At 37.7% G+C, this 18,093-nt stretch overlaps 2 protein-coding genes across 2 annotated transcripts in view; one reads left to right on the forward strand and one right to left on the reverse strand.

Moving 5' to 3' along the window:
• LOC137170628 (uncharacterized) overlaps nt 1–18,093 on the forward strand; it is a 456,230-nt gene that overhangs the window by 36,125 nt on the left and 402,012 nt on the right. The window lies entirely within an intron of this gene.
• LOC137170627 (uncharacterized) overlaps nt 2,158–18,093 on the reverse strand; it is a 139,985-nt gene continuing 124,049 nt past the window's right edge. Inside the window, exon 13 of the mRNA XM_067574135.1 lies at nt 2,158–2,450. Coding sequence (XP_067430236.1) covers nt 2,312–2,450 — 139 coding nt within the window. The 3' untranslated portion in view covers nt 2,158–2,311. The remainder of the gene's footprint in view (nt 2,451–18,093) is intronic.

Raw genomic sequence — 18,093 nt, forward strand, 5'->3', positions numbered from 1 at the left:
AATCTTCTTGGGGGCAGAGTTACAGCTCATATGTAACTCCTATTGATTCAAGCATTTATTCTTAATGTCAACTTCTCCATGGAATATACCTCTATTGAATGGATTAATCATTGAAACCTTGATTATTGAACCTCTGAGAAGCTGCAGCACAGCCCTCAGCAAAGCATCAAAAACCACTGCATAACTGGTAACCTGAATTCAGAGAGGAATTCATTATACATTAGTAAATTCCCATCAAAATTAACAAGATGTTTAACCAATACAATACAATTGTAAATCCATTTTTCATAATATAGTGATTTATTTTTATATTGAATGTTCCAAATGTAGTAATTAGTTGGTGAAAAATTATGTTTGTAAATCAGTTTCCAGGCCAGCAGAGCTTGAATTTTATTAAATCAGGATCAGATCTAACAGGATGTAAATATTTCTGTGACTTCCTGTAGATTCTTTGAAGGCTGCTGGAAACTGTCTGACTTGACTGCAGCTTTTGGTCACTTCCTGCTGATTCTGCCGCCTGATCCCTCCACTTTCCAAGAAAGGAGCAGTTCATCTCAAACAAGCCTACTGATCAGCTTTCCAATAAAGAGGTGTGTCAGCTTATAAAAGACTTCTGTAAAGGCCGTTGTGTATCTTCACTCATGGCTCCTCAGAGCAGGAATAAGAGCTTTGGGACGACCTGCAAGATGGCGGAGCAGAGCGATCTCCAGTTCAAGCGAGGATCGAGGAACCTCAGGTTTCTGTAATCCTCTACTGTGATTACAGAAACCAGGTTTCTGGTTTACATGACAGGACAGAAAACAGCTGAGTGCAGAGAGTCGACTGTAAACTGGTTACTGAAGTGCAGCTGAACACACTGATGAAGTGTTTTCATCTGATGAAGCTGAGAGCAGAAAAGAGGCTGAACTATGAGAATGAGGGATGTAAGAATCCATCACAAGAAAACCAACAGCTGCTGTCACTATAAGATAAACTCTGGCTTTACTTTCACTGAAGTGGATCAACAAATGATAATGAAACATTAAACTAAATGAACATTTATATATCACAGTGGAAGCTGTGTCGCAGAATCACACATTTGAAATTTAAAAGATGATTGCATTTTTGTTCTTCAAAGATGAAGATGAAGTTATCACATCACACTTAATAAGATTAAAATGAAATAAATGTTGTGATTTTTAAACATTTATATGAACAGTGACCTTGTTGTCTACACAGCTGTCTGATGTTGCTCACCTACTTCATTGCATCTTTAAGTGCTTTACCAGCTGCTGTTAGTTTATCAAACATGTACTGGTGGTCAGTTTTCTTTCACATGATCTGATGCAGGACACTTCCTGGTACAAACAGTACAGTGACCATCTTTCATGACCTCACAGTATTTGGGACTCCAGGCCACTGTGCATCCAGGATAGTGACAGTTCTCTTTACAGACGTTACAGGTGACAACACTTCATAAAAAAACAACCACCACCCCGCATCACTGATAGTTTTCTTTTTCTTTGTAGACCTCATCAACTTCTACAATGAACTTCTCATTCTTCTTCATCTCTCTCTTGTTCATGTTTCTTCAGAGCTTCAGCTGGATTCTGTCTTGCAGGTTGTTGATGCAGGCTGCTATTCTGTTGCGTGCATTCAGCACTTCAACTGTGGCTTTCAGCTTTTCAGGATTAGATTTTTTCAGGAAGTCTGTGAATTGAATCATTCCTGTCTCTGTTACCCTCCATGTATTCTCTAAAGCAAACTGTTCTTCTGTTCTCTGTGTGGTTTGGCAGTTTCTTTAACAGGAAGTGAATGGGCTGATTCTTCTCATTTTTGGCACATCTAATGTTTGCAGCTACAAGTATATGTTGAACATTTTTAGGTGTTATTCCATCCAAGTGTGTGATGAGAGCGACTGCGTTCTTCTCAATGTCTTTTCCAAACAGAGATGTCACTGAATCAAAGACGTGCTTCAGTCGCTCACTCAGTCGATTCTCACTCGCCTTCATCACCAGACCCACTGCATCAAGTTCATGAACTCCATCTTCTGAGCGGAACAAGCCAAATAATCTTTGTCTGATGATGACATCAGGAGTATCGATGATGGTCAGAGAGAAGGGCAGAGTTTTATCTTCAAAACCAAAGATCTCGTACAAAATCACATCTGATGTCTGACTGTAACACTGACTTCTCTTCTTGTCCTCTACCATCTCAAACCAGATGTTGTCCTCAAACTTCACTCCCATGGTGTAGTTGAACAGAGCGTTGATCAGAGTAGATTATCCTGTTCCTGTTTCACCTACAAGTAAGATGGTTTTGTTTTTCTTGTTCAGGTTTTTTCACCAACAGTTTTTCTTGTCAGATTTCCAAACTTCTCTTCCTTTGGTCTCAGCTGGTAGACAGCAGGAGATCCTGAAGAGCTCAGGGAACTTTTGGAGATGATTTTCTCATAAGTTGTGTTATAAGTCCTGTAGAAAATTAGAGATTCAATCAACACATCCTTTTCTCATCAAACTGACAAATTAAATACATTTATAATTATTTTTCACATAGATAGACATACAATAGTGTCTGGTTTCAAAAACTAATAATAGTACAGTGGAGTATAAATACTGCAGCTTTGCCATATGTGATTATACAATATCAATAAAAAAATAATGATTTGGAGATATGAATTATTAGTTATTAGTTTTGAGTGTGAGGACAGAAGTGGACTCAGATTACAATCAATTAAGGTTTCAGTACATATTCAAATCTCACAAGTTTTTTTTTTAATGGCTTCATATTTTGGAATATGAAGTTATTTGTCAAGAAAAAATTAAATCTTTGGTTATGGTGCCAAAACATTTTGAATATATTGAATACTTCATAAACAGAATTATTACTAATGCTTTCAGCTTTGTCAATCACATCCCACATACACAATTATAACCAGAATACAGCAATGATTATTATTATTAATATTTTTATGGGACTGACAAAGCTAAAAACATCAGTTCTGTTTAAAGGCTATCTTGTATGTGTATCAGAGCAGCTGTTTGTTTTTGTCAGTGTTGGTCAAAACATTCCAAACAGTACAGACAATCAGACAGATCGCTTCCAGTAACTTCTATAGAGCAAATTCCAATTCCGTTAGTCAAGTTTCCATCCGAATGTAGTACAAATTTTAACCAAATATCAAGAAAGAGTTCAGTAGAAAAAGCTGTGAATGCTCGTTTCTGTCCATTGCTGTTGAGTTAATTAATATTAGAGATAAACAGCTGGTGGTGCTAACCTTAAACCTGAATACCACTTGATTCAGTTTACCATTTGGCCTTTCATTTCATCACAAGAGGTCATTCTACTCATCATTGTGTAAGCTGGACCTACTTTTTTGTGATCTAATGAGATTAACCGATTAAGTAAAGAGGCAGAAGAGCTGAATGCCCACAAGACAACACTAAATAAACAGGCTTTACTCAAAAACTATAGTCATATTGCAGACGTTTTGGCAGAGGGCTTTGCAGATGTTGATATGTAAAATGTACACATAGGGCTGAAATATGGGGGTACTGTAATTTCCGTTTTTGCCAAGGAATTTCATGGCTTCAATAACATAAACATAAAGAAAAATTATAATTAGAAGTACTAATCAGACCTGAGAGTTTCCAGTGTACAGTGTGGACTATTCTTTGCAGCAAACAGCAGCTCCATTCCTAAAACTATCAGGTTGTGGTTACTCAACTCCAGCTCTCTCAGACTAGAGGACTGGGAGCTGAGAACTGTGGACAGAACTTCACAGCTCCTCCGTGACTGATTGCATCCATTTAACCTTGAACAGTGAGGTAAATGTGTAAAAAACTTTACAAGAAAAATACATACATTTGTTTAATAGAGCACTGCTTTCATGTTGATGTGAGGCAAAAACATTGTTTTGTAGGTATAAGATTTAATTACCACTCTACTGATAATTACTAGTAAACTCAAATGCCAGTGTGGAACTTTAAAGACAAATTTATTTATAAAGCACATTTAAAAACAACAGTTGACCAACATGCTGCACAATCAAAATAGCAAAAGCCATAAAACAACACAATAAAATCATAAAGACCAGTTTAACTTTAAGGGCCCTATTTTAACGATTTAAAGCGCACAGTCTGAAGCGCATGGCGCAAGAGCATTTAGGGTGTGTCCAAATCCACTTCTGCTGGTTTACCGGTGGAAAAATGGTCGATGCGCCAGGTGCATGGTCCAAAGGGGTTGTCCATAGTCTCCTAATTAATCATGGGTGTGTTTTCGGTGTAACATGCAATAAAACAATCTCAGTGTCATCACCCATTCCCTTTAAGAGCCAGGTGCGCTTGCACCCTGGCAGATTGCTACTATGACGGCACATTTGCCAAGTAGTAAGAAGGAGCGCTTCTCTGCAAAGGCAATGGATCTGTTCGTGCACAAAGTGAAAGCGCATCATCCATAATGAGCACACTTGCCTCTGCTTCTCCTGGACCCTCCAGTGGTCAGCCACAGACCACCAGTTTAAGATCCTGTTCATTAATTTGTTGCAAATTTATCTTCATTTGGTTTTTGAAAAGGTTTATATTTTAATTACAGCTTTGGTTTCTTTAAAATTGTTTTGTTCAGTCATGGAGTAACAGGTCAAATCAGCGGGGTTTTAATTGCTGAAAGTATGGAAACCTGATCACTGTACTCTCAAAAATGTTAAAGAATATTTGTTAAATATTGTTCAAAAATTAAATCATTAATTTTAATCATGTAAATAATCATCATCACAGTTATCAGGACTTGATCAGCTCTCCAAGGTTCTGATCCTGCTGCTGGCAGCAGCTAGAAGCTGTGCAGATTTCCTTCTTTAGTTTAATCATTGTTTTCACCTCATTTATTTCCCCATGTGTTCCTCATGTCATCATGTATTGATGCAGCAGGAAAGTCGATCTGTGTCTGATCCGTTGTTATCCGCCTGTTTAAATGCCTATGTGTATCGACACAATTTGGTCAAATAATTAAACAATTGAATCTGTCATTACTGTGATTAGTTAACTCTGATAAATATTATAACTAAGCATTATGACTTGTATTTTTTAAAATATATTAATATACACAATAATAATCTTTCACATTGTAATCCTTTTATTTGTTACCTTTTGCATGTTTGTGCGCTGCTGCGCGTCCTGTGTGTGTGACAAGCAGAGTATATGTTGCGCAGCTGCCTGTGTAGGCGCACATTACTGTCTCGATCATGCGCCAATCTGTGCCGGGCATAAGATAGGGCCCTAAAAGTCACATTTTATAAACATCTGAATCCTGACCTGAGAGTTTCCGGTGTACAGTGTGGACTCTTCAGTCCAGCAGACAGCAGCTCAACTCCTGACTCCTGCATGTTGTTGTTACTCACATCCAGCTCTCACAGATTGGAGGACTGGGAGCTGAGAACTGAGGACAGAGCTTCACAGCTTCTCTCTGAGAGGTTACAGTCACTAAATCTGGTGAAGTGGTGACAAGATACAGGAACTTGATACATTTTTTACTGTTGTTTTGGGTTTTTTTTTTTGCCAAATATGTTTTCTACATAATATAAGTTTCAATACACTTACAGAGCTTTATTTGAAGCTTTGACCACTGGCAGCAGCCTCAGAAGAGCTTCCTCTGAAGCAGAGTATTTCTTCAGGACAAACACACTGAGATCTTTTCCTGATGACAGTAAGATGAAGACCAGAACTGACCACTGAGCAGGAGACAGTTCATTTGTGAGGAGACTTCCTGATCTCAGGGACTGTTGGATCTCCTCCACTACAGAATGATCCTTCATTTCATTCAGACAGTGGAACAAATTGATTCTTCTTTCTGGAGATGGATTCTCCCTGATCTTTGTCTTCATATAGTTTATTATTAGCTGATTGGTCTGTGAGCTACTTCCTGTCTCTGTCAGCAGATACTGTAGGAGAGCCTGTTTGGTCTGCAGTGAAAGACCCAGGAGGAAGCGGAGGAACAAGTCCAGATGTCCATCTGGACTCTCTACGGCCTTGTCAATAGTGATCCTGTGGATCTTTGGTAGAGGTGTTGTTGGACTTTGGGAAGAACTGTTTCTGTTGGTAGTGATGGGTGACAGGACCACATACAGAGCTGCCAGAAACTCCACTATGCTCTGATGGACAAAGCTGAACATCTTCTTCCTGCTCTTCTTCATCTGATGCTCCTCTTTAAAGTGTTCTGTGAGAACACTTGGGAATACACAAAGACTTCATTGGACTTACTTCTGCTGTCTTTTAGGTCTTCCTCACAGAAGATCAGGCTGTCTTTTTCCAGCTGCTTAAAAGCCAGTTTCACAAGTGTCTTAATGTACTGAATGCTTCTTTCTTTGCCATACTTTCCTTTCATGTGTATGATCTGAATCATAAGGAATTCTGTGTACATCTCAGTCAGGGTCTTGGGCAGCTCTCCTCTCTCTCTGCTTTTCAACACATCCTCCAGAACTGTAGCAGTGATCCAGCAGTAGACTGGGGTGTGACACATGATGTGGAGGCTTTGTGATTTCTTGATATGGGAGATGATTGCGTTGGCCTGCTCCTCATCTCTGAATCTCTTCCTGAAGTACTTCTCCTTCTGTGGGTCAGTGAATCCTCTAACTTCTGTCACCACGTCAACACACTCAGGAGGGATCTGATTGGCTGCTGCAGGTTGTGTGGTTATCCAGAGGTGTGCAGAGGGAAGCAGGGTGCCCTTGATGAGGTTTGTCAGCAGCATATCCACTAAGGTGGACTTTGTCACACCAATAGGCAATGTTTCATTGGCACTGAAATCTAGTTGAAGGCTCTCATCCAGTCCATCCAACACAAATAGAAGTTTATATTCACTCTTGTCAAAGTTTTTGTTTCCTCATGTCTATAGTGTTGTGAGGATGTCATTCAGAACCTCCTGTTTCATATACCTGGTTTCATGGATACATGTGTGAATAAGTTGTGCAAAACTCTGCACTTCATCCCTTTGTGAATTCAGCCTGCTAAACGTAAAGGGGAATATAAGATGCACATCTTGATTGGTTCTTTTTTCAGCCCAGTCCAATACAAATTTGTGCACAAGAAAAGTTTTACCAATTCCTGCAATCCCATTTGTCAACACTGTTCTTATATTCTTTCCAGAAGGGTGTGTGAAGATGTTGCTGATTTGTGGTTCTGCAGGTTGTCCTGATGCCATTAGGATCTGTCTGAGCTGCCCAGTGATGTGAGTGTCTCCCCTGGCTGTGATGTACAGCTCTGTGTAGATATCATCCAGAATCTTTTCATCCTTCTTTGTTGTCCACCCTTCTTGTATGCATTTAAACGGGTCCTGCAGGTTAGATTGAAGCCTTGTTTGGTACGAGGTAATGTTATGTAGAAGCTTCGGTGGCAGAACATCTGTGTTGAAAACTGTAAAATACACAGAACAAAGTTAGCCCTTTCTACCAAGTAGCCTTTATACATTATTTAAAATAAATAAACAACTGAATTAACCTTTTGTGCTCTCAGACTAATGTTCCTTTTAAACAGGTTGACAGTCCATTATCTGTGTAGTCATGAGCTCTTCCAGACATGAAATCTGCAACATTCCTGGAATTCTCAGTTAAAGGTTATGTAGCATCGTGAAAAGGTCCAACCTGCCTGTGCTTTACCAGGACAAGCATACTTAACTGTTTTCATTTAAGTTCAGCTTTACTACTGGAGAGAAGTACATATCAATACAATGCAGGTATGTTGCCAATGAGGACATGATATTCAGCTACTAGTTACTTTAATTGGAACTGCCACTGAACAACAGTTATAGAAATTTTTCCTCTACTAATTAGGAAACACAGCACACAACAACTTGCACAGCAACATGACTGAGGGGGTTAGACTTTTGAAAAACTTGTGTTGGTCCACCACAAAACCATCAGACACTGTTGGTATTTTCACGCCGGGCATACCTGTGGAACAACTAGATACAGGGTGGGGTCACAAAGAATACAATATTGTACATTGTAGGTGGGCTTATGGGAGGGTGTGACAATCATGGCCAGTTATACTCACTGCTTTCATCTCATTTAAATACAGAGCTTTTCCCGCCATGACACACTAACTGTTTGGGAATCCTTTGACAATGTGCAGCATAATTCCAATACAGACTGCAGATGGGAAAGATTCCTGCCTCCTTCAGATGTCTTTACAGGCAATCATTAGGGTAAAGTAAAGGCCATCTGTATATGATACTGGCTGTTGTGGATGACAGATGCTAGTAAGCATCATTTTGTAATGGATTTATACCATTACCAGAAAAAACTGTCTGGAAAGTTTAAAGACAAGCAAAACATAAAAAAAGCAGTTTGTGTGATTTCAGAGAGGTTCATATGTGTGAGCCTTCACCAACATGTGTCACAATATGACAGAACATAAGTGCACTGAGCTTTCAATCTGTTCTGAGCAGGCGAGCAGTGGAAGGCGCAAGACGCACTCATTGACACCAGGATTGCAGTTTGCTGCTGGATTGAGATCACCACACCCTCAACTGCACCTCTCCTCCCACTGTGGCGCACAGCGAGTCACCAAGATACCAAACCAGCGCAGTCCAGTGTATAACCTCAGTGGGGCCCAGGCAGCATGTGCAGCTCTGCAGCAGTCCTATTCTGTGAGTATAAAGTGAGTTTGTTTAAACTGAACACTAAATTAGATTAGAGGCAGCTTAACTTCTCAGCAACTCAGGCAGCTCCATTTACTGAAAATGAGTCCTTGTAAATCAGGAAAAATTCTAATAATTCACTATTTATCAGGTGTCTCACTTCATCACTATTTTCTTTTGGGGGACCAGTATTACATTAAATATGTTTGTTGATTATCTGCATAAAATAAACTCACAAGCAAGAGCCTGTTTCTCCTCAACAAATCTACTGTTTGGATGCAGGAAAGTCTCAGAAAACAAGACTTGTGTGATCACATCATGTCCCAGTGTCATGTTTCTGTCCTGCAGCTTACCGTGTTCTCCTGTTCTGGTGTTTGGCAATTTCTCTACTAGATCATTCCTGTTGATATTCTTTAAGGTTTTCTTCAGCACTTTCACAGACTGTTGATTGTAGGTCTCTACTATTTTATCTACATTGTCTGGCCTGTCTGCTTTCTCCAGGTAACTCTTGACTGAGGAGCCTTCCAGGATACCCGACTGCTGTAAGAACCACTAAAAGTTCCTGAATTCATCATCTCCCAACTCTTCCAGTGTCTTCAAAAGCTCCTCTCTATCACCTATCATCCCCCAGACCCTTGTTAGAATGAGAGGAAATGTTTAACTTCCAGGACAAGTACAAGAACTGTGAATCTTTGAGTTTCTTTAGTGTCACGATTACATCCAGAATGGAATCTCAATTCACAATCATGGCTCAATTCAATATATAAAAAGAGGCTCTATTTCCAGGCTCTTAGTGTGCTCTGTCTACGTCTTTATGTCTATATCAAATACTTCCAGGTGGTGGGTCCTCTGGTCAGCCAATCACAAAGCTTCAAACTCTGGATTTCAAATTCAATTCATCCCCCCAGCTCTAAAATCTGTTTTTGATTGAAAGAACATCATTGAACAGTTACATAAAACAACACAAATAACATAACTACAGATAACTACACAACACAAAGACAATGATTCGAACCACATGCAACTGTGTTTTCATTGATAGCAGTGTCCATAGCAACCACCATAGCAATGATAGAAAGCCTGCAAGAATCTCCGTAATAACTGACAAACTAAACATCATATACATTCACTGAACACAGATCATTTTAAAAGAAGCACATTTCCCGCTAGAGATGTTATCGAAATGCATTTTAATTAACTATCTTAAAGTATTGCATTTTCCCATGAGAATAACAGGAATGTCAGCCATTTTGTTTGAGCAGACAGAAACTTGACAGTCATGTGATGTGGATGCAGGCCAATAGAAAAGAAAAGGCCACAAAAAAAATTCAGGCATCTCACAATTTTAGAGCTGTTATTGTGAAACTAATATGTTTTGCGCTGTGGACCAATGCAGCTACAACACATTTTGATATGAGACTGGGATAAATACTGCCATCTACTGGGTACCTCTCTGAATACATTTGGCGTGCTGCGAAAAATCTTGGTTATGTAGGGTTTGGAAGCGTAGGCTATATTAATTGGTACTGAATTAGTATTGAATTAGATCATCTTAACTACAGGATCGTGGATACACGATGATTTGATTGATTTATAAAAATAATAATAATAATTTATATAGCACCCTTCAAAACAGAGTTTACAAAGTGCTTTGAGAGACAAAGCAAAGACACGACACAGAAAGCAATAACAGGTCTGACCTGAAAGACGGCAGTAGAAGACAAAGAAAAACAATAGAGAGATGATAAAAAGATTAAAAGACAATATAAAGATGATCGAAAGACAACATTACATGAAAGCAAGTCTGTAGAAATGGGTTTTAAGAAGTGATTTAAAAGAAGTTACTGATTCTGCGAGCCTTATCTCCTCAGGCAGGTTGTTCCAAAGTTGAGGGGACCTGATGGCAAAAGCATGGTCACCTTTAGATTTAAGCCTCGACTTTGGGACAGCCAGAAGGGCCCCACCCGAGGATCTAAGGCTGTGAGCTGGCTCATACAGGGTCAGCATATCTGTTATGTAGCTTGAAGCCAGACCCAAATGTGCTTTAAAAGTGATCAGTAAAATCTTAAAATCAATTCTTAAACAAACAGGGAGCCAATGGAGAGAACCCATAATCGGGGTGATGTAATGTTGTCTGTTAAAACCAGTAAGAAGCCGAGCTGCTGCATTCTGAAAGGGATTTTTGTGTTATGCCAGAAAGAAGGGAGTTACAGTAATCCAGTCTGGAGAAAATTAAAGCATGGATGATTTTTTCAAGGTCAGAGTGGGAGAGCACTGGCTTAATTCTGGAAATGGTTCTTATTTGGAAGAAGCAGGACTGGACAACTTTTTTAATGTGTGATTTGAAACTTAAGTCAGAATCAATCAGTACTCCTAGATTTCTGGCAGTGGGCGACATGTTGGTGGATAGGGGACCAAGACTGATGGGGTTTTTCGGATCAGGGGGACTGAACAGTATGATTTCTGCTTTTGAGTTGTTAAGTTGAAGGAAATTTTGTGCCATCCAACAGTTTACATCGCTGAGACAATCTAATGCAGCAGCCAGGCTTCTTGGGTCACCAGGTCTCAGGGGAAGGTATATCTGTGTGTCATCTGCATGGCAATGAAAAGAAACATTGTGTCATTGAATGATTTGGCCAAATGGAAGCATGTAGATGGAAAATAAAATTGGACCTAAATTTGAACCTTGCGGTACACCACTGGTAATGTGGGCTGTGGAAGAAGTGAAGTTACCAATGGTGACTGAGAAGGTTCTTTCTAAAAAGACGGGTCTTAAGACGGTCAACGGTAAAATAGTGTGGTCTACTGTGTCAAAAGCTGCACTTAGATCTAAAAGAATTAAAATTGCACTCTCCCCCTGTCAACTGCTGAAAGGAGGTCATTAGTTACCTTGAGGAGGGCAGTTTCTGTGCTATGTAAAGCTCTAAAACCTGACTGAAATGTTTCAAAGATGTCGTTTTGACACATAAAAGCTAAAAGTTGGGTTGAAACAACTTTTTCTAAAACTTTGCTTAAAAAGGGAAGTTTAGAAATGCGTCTGAAAATATTAAAAACAGAGGGATCAAGGTTAGGTTTCTTTAAAAGAGGTTGCACCACAGCATGTTTAAAATAGAAGGAAAAAGTCAATTTTCTAGGGAACTGTTGATAATCAATAAAATACTGGGGCCAACTATGGACAAGGTCCAATGAAAAAAATTCCACAAGGTTGCAATGCTGTGTCACATTGCCTCTGGTACAATGAGGTATTTATTATAATCATTTTTAAACAGTTTGTACTTGTTTTTTATACAGTTTTTACCTGTACCACACATTGAGAAAAAAAAATAGACCAGCCCCACAAAAATAGAGCATGCATGCGTGCAGTTTTGGTGGTCAGTGCAGCAGCTTCAATTGATTATAATAGACAAGCTCTGCTGCGACCATCCTGTGACAGACATATTGCTGTATCTTGGCCGTGAGAGTACACAGCTCTTTTATTTAAAAGTTAACTACAAACAGGTTACAGTCTTCTGCACATTTTAAAATAATTAAATTAAAGTGTGATTTATTGACCACCACAACTGGACTGAAATGTCCTGGTTGTTTTGCAGAAACAGAGGTTGTTCTACATGTTCTAGAGTGAGGAGGGGAAAGTTTACTGTGCTTTTACTAATGTTATACTTAGCAGTGGAGAACACTCTGCTGCAGTGTTGCTCTCAGGGAAACCATCATTACCCTCATTATCCTGTACAGCCTTATCTATACCAACTTATCTTTTTTGTCAATCGGAGTTGGCTGAAGTTTTGTGGTGCTGTGAGTGTTGGGTAGCTGGCTCACTTTCTGGCTCTCCACTTCGCTAATGTTAGTGTCTGGGTAAAGTCACGGTCACACGTTTTCATTTCTCATATTTATGCAGCCTTTACTTTTTGTTGGCAAAGAAAGTATTTATCATATGTGTGGCTTGTTAGTAACTGGTACAGTCTTAAGGTTTAGGTTAAGGTTTAATTAAATCCTGTAGTCCTAACAACAACTTGTTTTACCAGCACTACCTGTGATGTGACAGTAAAAGTGAACATAATTATTAAGTTATTGAATCAAAATGTGCCCCAACACTTGATTTCATTAAAGATAAACTTTTTGTTTCAGGTCTATTACACACTAGTACTAAAACTCTTCAGATGGTTCAAAATGCTGAAGCTAGAAACTGAACCAAACAAGAAAATTTGGCCATATTACATCAATTCTAGCCTCGCTCTATCAGCTCCTTTTCCATGTTAGATCAGTCTTTAAGGTGCTTCTGATGACTTATAAAATCCTAAATGGGCCTCATCATACCTGTCTGATCTCCTCAAAGGTTTTGCCTCTGGATCTTCATCCTGCAGGAGATTCAGCGGGAATCTCTTGTCTTTTCTCCTTCTGCGTGAATTATGCCCTTGACTTTTGTCTCTTGTGTGTATGTGTAGTCTGTCCTTTTTCCAGGTTTTTCATGGTAGAAAGGTCATCTGTCTCAGGTCCCACCAATATTGGGAAATTCCTCGACATCTTCCTTCTTGGATCCATATTCCTTATACAGTGGTTGAAATCTACCAGTCTGACCAGTCTGACCTACAGTTCTAGTATGTGTCTAAATTTAACACCTTTGTTTTCTGTCTTCTCCAGAATCAGACACTGTTCCTGTAACTGAACGTTTTCAGCACTGTTCAAAACTGCTGCAGGAACGTCTTGGGAGAAAAAAAAAGTAATGAAGTGACAAGAACCACTATGTCTCATACCACATGTAGAAATTTAATATTACATTACAAGTTTTTTGGCTAAATATATTTAAAAAATGTTAAAAAATACATGAGATTTTAATAGATTTCTAATAGATATACAGAGGAAGTTAAATATCAGCTCAAGATGAACAACATAAACAACTTAATCTAAATATGCAATAAAAAGAGGAACATTACAGAAAACACTTCAGGTCATAATCTATATTTAATCCATGAGGTGACCAGGAAAGTAAAACTAGTTACCTCCTCTTGTAGGGAGTGATACTTTCTCAATACCAATATATCTTAGAGAGGAAAAAGGATGATTAAATTCAACAGAATGTGCTGCTACTGGATCATTCATGTCTTTACATCTAATAGTGCTTCTATGTTCAGCAATATGAGTTTTCAGTGCTCTACTCATCTTTCCAACATATAACTTTCCACAAGGGAAAGTGAGAAAGTGATGAGATAAATCAGGGGTTCTCAACCTTTTGTAACTTAAGGCCCACTTCTGATTATTAAAAAAATTCTGAGGACAACCTTCCCAAATAAATGACAAAAAAACTGGGCTGTAAATATGTGTTATGCCACTGCCAGCTGTAATGACCAAAATAAATACTCTGCTCACCCCCAGTGAGACACTTGGGCTTCTTAGAAATAATGAGATCAAGTTGTGGTGGGATGAGTGAGAGGCTGACCTGCAGAGTAGCATCCAAGTTGCTTTCACTTTGTTCCTTGCCTTTGATTTCACAATGGAAAACCCTGACTCACATAAATAGGCAACAGAAATTTGATTGCCCGTTTTGACAGAGAGGGGTACTGACTTGCAGCCAGTATACCTAAGATGTGTTGTAATGATGATGGTGTAATGATATTAAAATGTGACTGGTCATTAAAATTATGCATTTTAATTTGATCTTTTATATTTATGTGAATTATTGAGCACATTTAGATATAAAAATAACTAGCTTTGTAAACTTTGTAAATTAGCAGAAAAAATCATTTTAACAATTTGGCAGTAGCACTACCTCTGCAGCCCACTAGATGGCTCTCTGAGGCTCATCTGTGGGCCGCGGCCCATGGGTTGAGAATGGCTGAGCTAAGTGATCAACTTAGTGTGACATGAAATAACTCAGTTATAGGGATCTCTTTACCTGTGTGAGGATGTTTAAAGCTGTTACATCAGTAAGTATAGTTACACTGACTACAACAACCATACAGTAGGTATTAAAGTAGCTCAGGCTGGTACTGATTGAAGAGGAGGTAAATATGAATGTACCAGAAGGTTTCTAAGGTTTTTAGCTCTTTTATAAACCATAAGAGGTCGTTCTTTGAATGCACCATTGAGTTGAAAATGAGGTTCAAGTATATGCCAATGTTTTGTTATTATTCCCTTTATCTGTTCTGCTCTCATAGAATACTCTGCTGTAAACATTATTCATTCATCTGATTTCACTGTAGGTTTATTTTTTAAGAGATCAGACCTTGATCTGTCTTTTATTTTAGTGGCAGCATCATGTAGGACAGATTTCTTGTATCCTCTTGTTGAAAATTGTTTTTTCATTTCACTCATGTTCCTGTCAAAATCATTTTTGGGCAAATTCATTTTAATCTGCAAAACTGACTAAAGGGGAGACTATTTTTTAACGGTAAGGGATGATCAGAGTCTACCCTTAGTTAAGTATTTATAGCAGTAGGTTTTTGAACAGATCTGTATACAAGTGATTATTCTCTCTAATTATCCATCTAGAATCCAAATCTAGAAAACTGATGCGTTTGTGATCATAATTCATAGTAAATGACAGAAATTCATAATAATAATATATTCTCCTTGAAGACATGATTAACGTCAACGTTATTGTGACTGTTCACAAGACTTTGTTCTTCCACAAGGGGTGGACAAAATACTGTGAACACTTAATGTAAAAGCACTTAAACTTTAAGGAGACACTGAACAGTGTTCATCATAAACTGACACTGTTCATCAGTGTCATATCTTCAGTGCAGGTTCATTTAGATATTGATAACATAATGTTTAAAAAGTCAATATTTTATTTTCCACACAAACAAAGAAAATTTTATCCAGAAATTTTTTTAAAAAAAATCCAAAAATGCAAAACCATAAAAATGACAATAAAAACAGGAAAAGAACATTTATCAGTAATGACAGCAAATACCTTTGATTTATGTCACATTTATATATGTTTTATACTTTGTACTCTAGTGATCAGACATCGAACTTTCTTTAAATAGGAAACGATTAATTATTTTCTGATGTAGTTTTTACATCAACATTGTAATTAAAAGGATTATAATGAAATAACTTTTATGATGTTTAAACATTTATATGAACAGTGTAGAGCTTGTTGTCTACACAGCTGTCTGATGTTGTTCATCTATATCACTTTATTTTTTAGCTCCTTTACCAGCCGTTAGTTTACTAAACAAGTACCGCGGTATCTGTCATAGTTCCTCCATACACTCGACTTTTAATCTCCTTCAGCTTCTGGACCTTCTCTGTGTCTCCTCTCTCCTTCATTTTCTCAATCAGGAAGTCCAAGTGGACATAAGTAGACAGTGAATTAGTATTCAGGTTGATCTGATCCAGTCTGACAAAACGTTGGTAGGCCTCATCCAGCAATTGATTTTTGTTAGATTTCAGTTCTTCCATCTCTGTTTGAAGATTTTCCAAAATGCTCATCTTCTGCTCAGTTTCTGTTTAATTTTCTTCATACATCTTTTTCACAACTTCAGAGCTCATTTTAAATGTGGTCATGAACTCTTCCTTCATCTCTTGTTCGTGTTTCTTCAGAGCTTCCTAAATCTGTTGGATCTCTTTCTGTTTTAGTTTGATTAGATTGATTTGGTCTTGCAGGTTTTGGATGCAGGCTGTCAGTCTGATGCGCTCGTTCAGAACCTGTTTTTCAGTGTTTGAGGTGCAGATTTTTCTAGAAAGACTCTAAACTGCTTCATTCCTTTCATTGTTATTTTATCAGCATGTTTCAGGTCCTCTATGTCACCTGTCCAATCATCAGTCTGACTGTTATCAAACAGGAAGTGAACGGGCTGATTCTTCTCATTTTTGGCACATTATTATCTACATAAAGCGGGGACCAAAAGAATCTTCCTGGGGACAGAGTTACAGCTTATATGTAATACCTGATGTATTTATTTGCGCATTTACTCTTGGTAATGTCAGCTTCTCCAAGGAATATACCTCTATTGAATGGATTAATCATTGAAACCTCGATTACTGAACCTCTGAGAAGCTGCAGCACAGCCCTCAGCAAAGCATCAAAAACCACTGCATAACTGGTGACCTGAACTCAGAGAGGAATTCATTATTGTTAGTAACTTCCCATCAGCATTAACAAGTAGTTTAACCAATAAATATCATTGTCAAACCATTTTTCACAATATAGTGATTTATTTTTATATTAAATATTCTTGTTATTCCAAATGTAGTAATTAGTTGGTGAAAAAATATGTTTGTAAATTCAGTTTCCAGGCCAGCAGAGCTTGTTCATGGAAATTTGATAACTTAACAGGTAATCACATTTAAGCAGAAAATATAAGTCCACCCATTAAACTAAATATTTATATGGGGAGGGTATTCCAGATGTTGTCTTTTTCTATAATCAAATTATTTAATCATTTCACTTTGAAAGTATTATTTAACATTTTAAAACTTAGTACGTCCAGACCACCATTTCTTTTTATGTTGCATAAGATTTTTTTCTTAAATTAGACACTTGTTCCTCCAAATTAAATAAAATAAAATCTTATCCATTCTATTGTATATTTTGAGAGGCATTCCAACGATAAAAACACATAGACAGATCTGATTATTCCCTCAGCTTTAGACAGTAAAACTCTTGCCAGTTGGATTTGTGTTTTATTTGATCCCAACTCGCTCTGACATCATGCAGACGTGGGCAACAACAACCTGATGAGATCAAGGCGGCCGCAGTTGTTGCAGCTGCGGTTGCTCTCCATTGACTGCAAGGATCAGGGCATGATGGGAGAATGGATGTCACCTGATCAAAGAGCTGATTGGTTCAGGTGTTTGATCAACAACATGATGTTTTATCTTCATTTTGGATTTCAGTTGTCTGATCTTCTACTAAGAATTCAGATGTGTTGATGACAACTTTTATCATCCAAAGAGACAGAAAACATTCAATAACCAAAAATTACAACAGACACAATATGAACATTACATCATTATTTAATTCTTGATGTGAAGCCCCAGCAGTCTGAATATTTGACAGATAAATGATATAATGTCTATTTCTGCTTACAATTTGAGTTGGTTTGATTTGTGTTTTACTTTATTTGTTTGTGCATCATAAAATACTATGTTTTTATACAATATTTAAAATTATGATATGTACACAGAGACATTCACATGTAGGTAACAAACACACTTTTACATGCATAAACTCAACTATTCATTCATTTAAAGTAAATAAACAAAAAAGAAATAAATTTAAAATGAAAATATGTGCAGGAGAGATAAGACGATAAAAGCTTATTCAAAGATCTCTCCCAAAACTCAAGAAAAGATAAATTACATAGAAAAAAATAATAATTTCATTTTATTTGAATTTCTTTCTTTCATCAATGAGATGTGAATGAGTTTGATTAGTGTGACATCAGCTGATTACAGTCACAACAGTTACAACAGTTACATTTCTATGTAAAATAATTTAATAGTCTAATATTGGAGAATAAATGTTGTTTTGAT

Source organism: Thunnus thynnus, chromosome 19 (assembly GCF_963924715.1).
Source record: "Thunnus thynnus chromosome 19, fThuThy2.1, whole genome shotgun sequence".
NCBI lineage: Eukaryota > Metazoa > Chordata > Actinopteri > Scombriformes > Scombridae > Thunnus > Thunnus thynnus.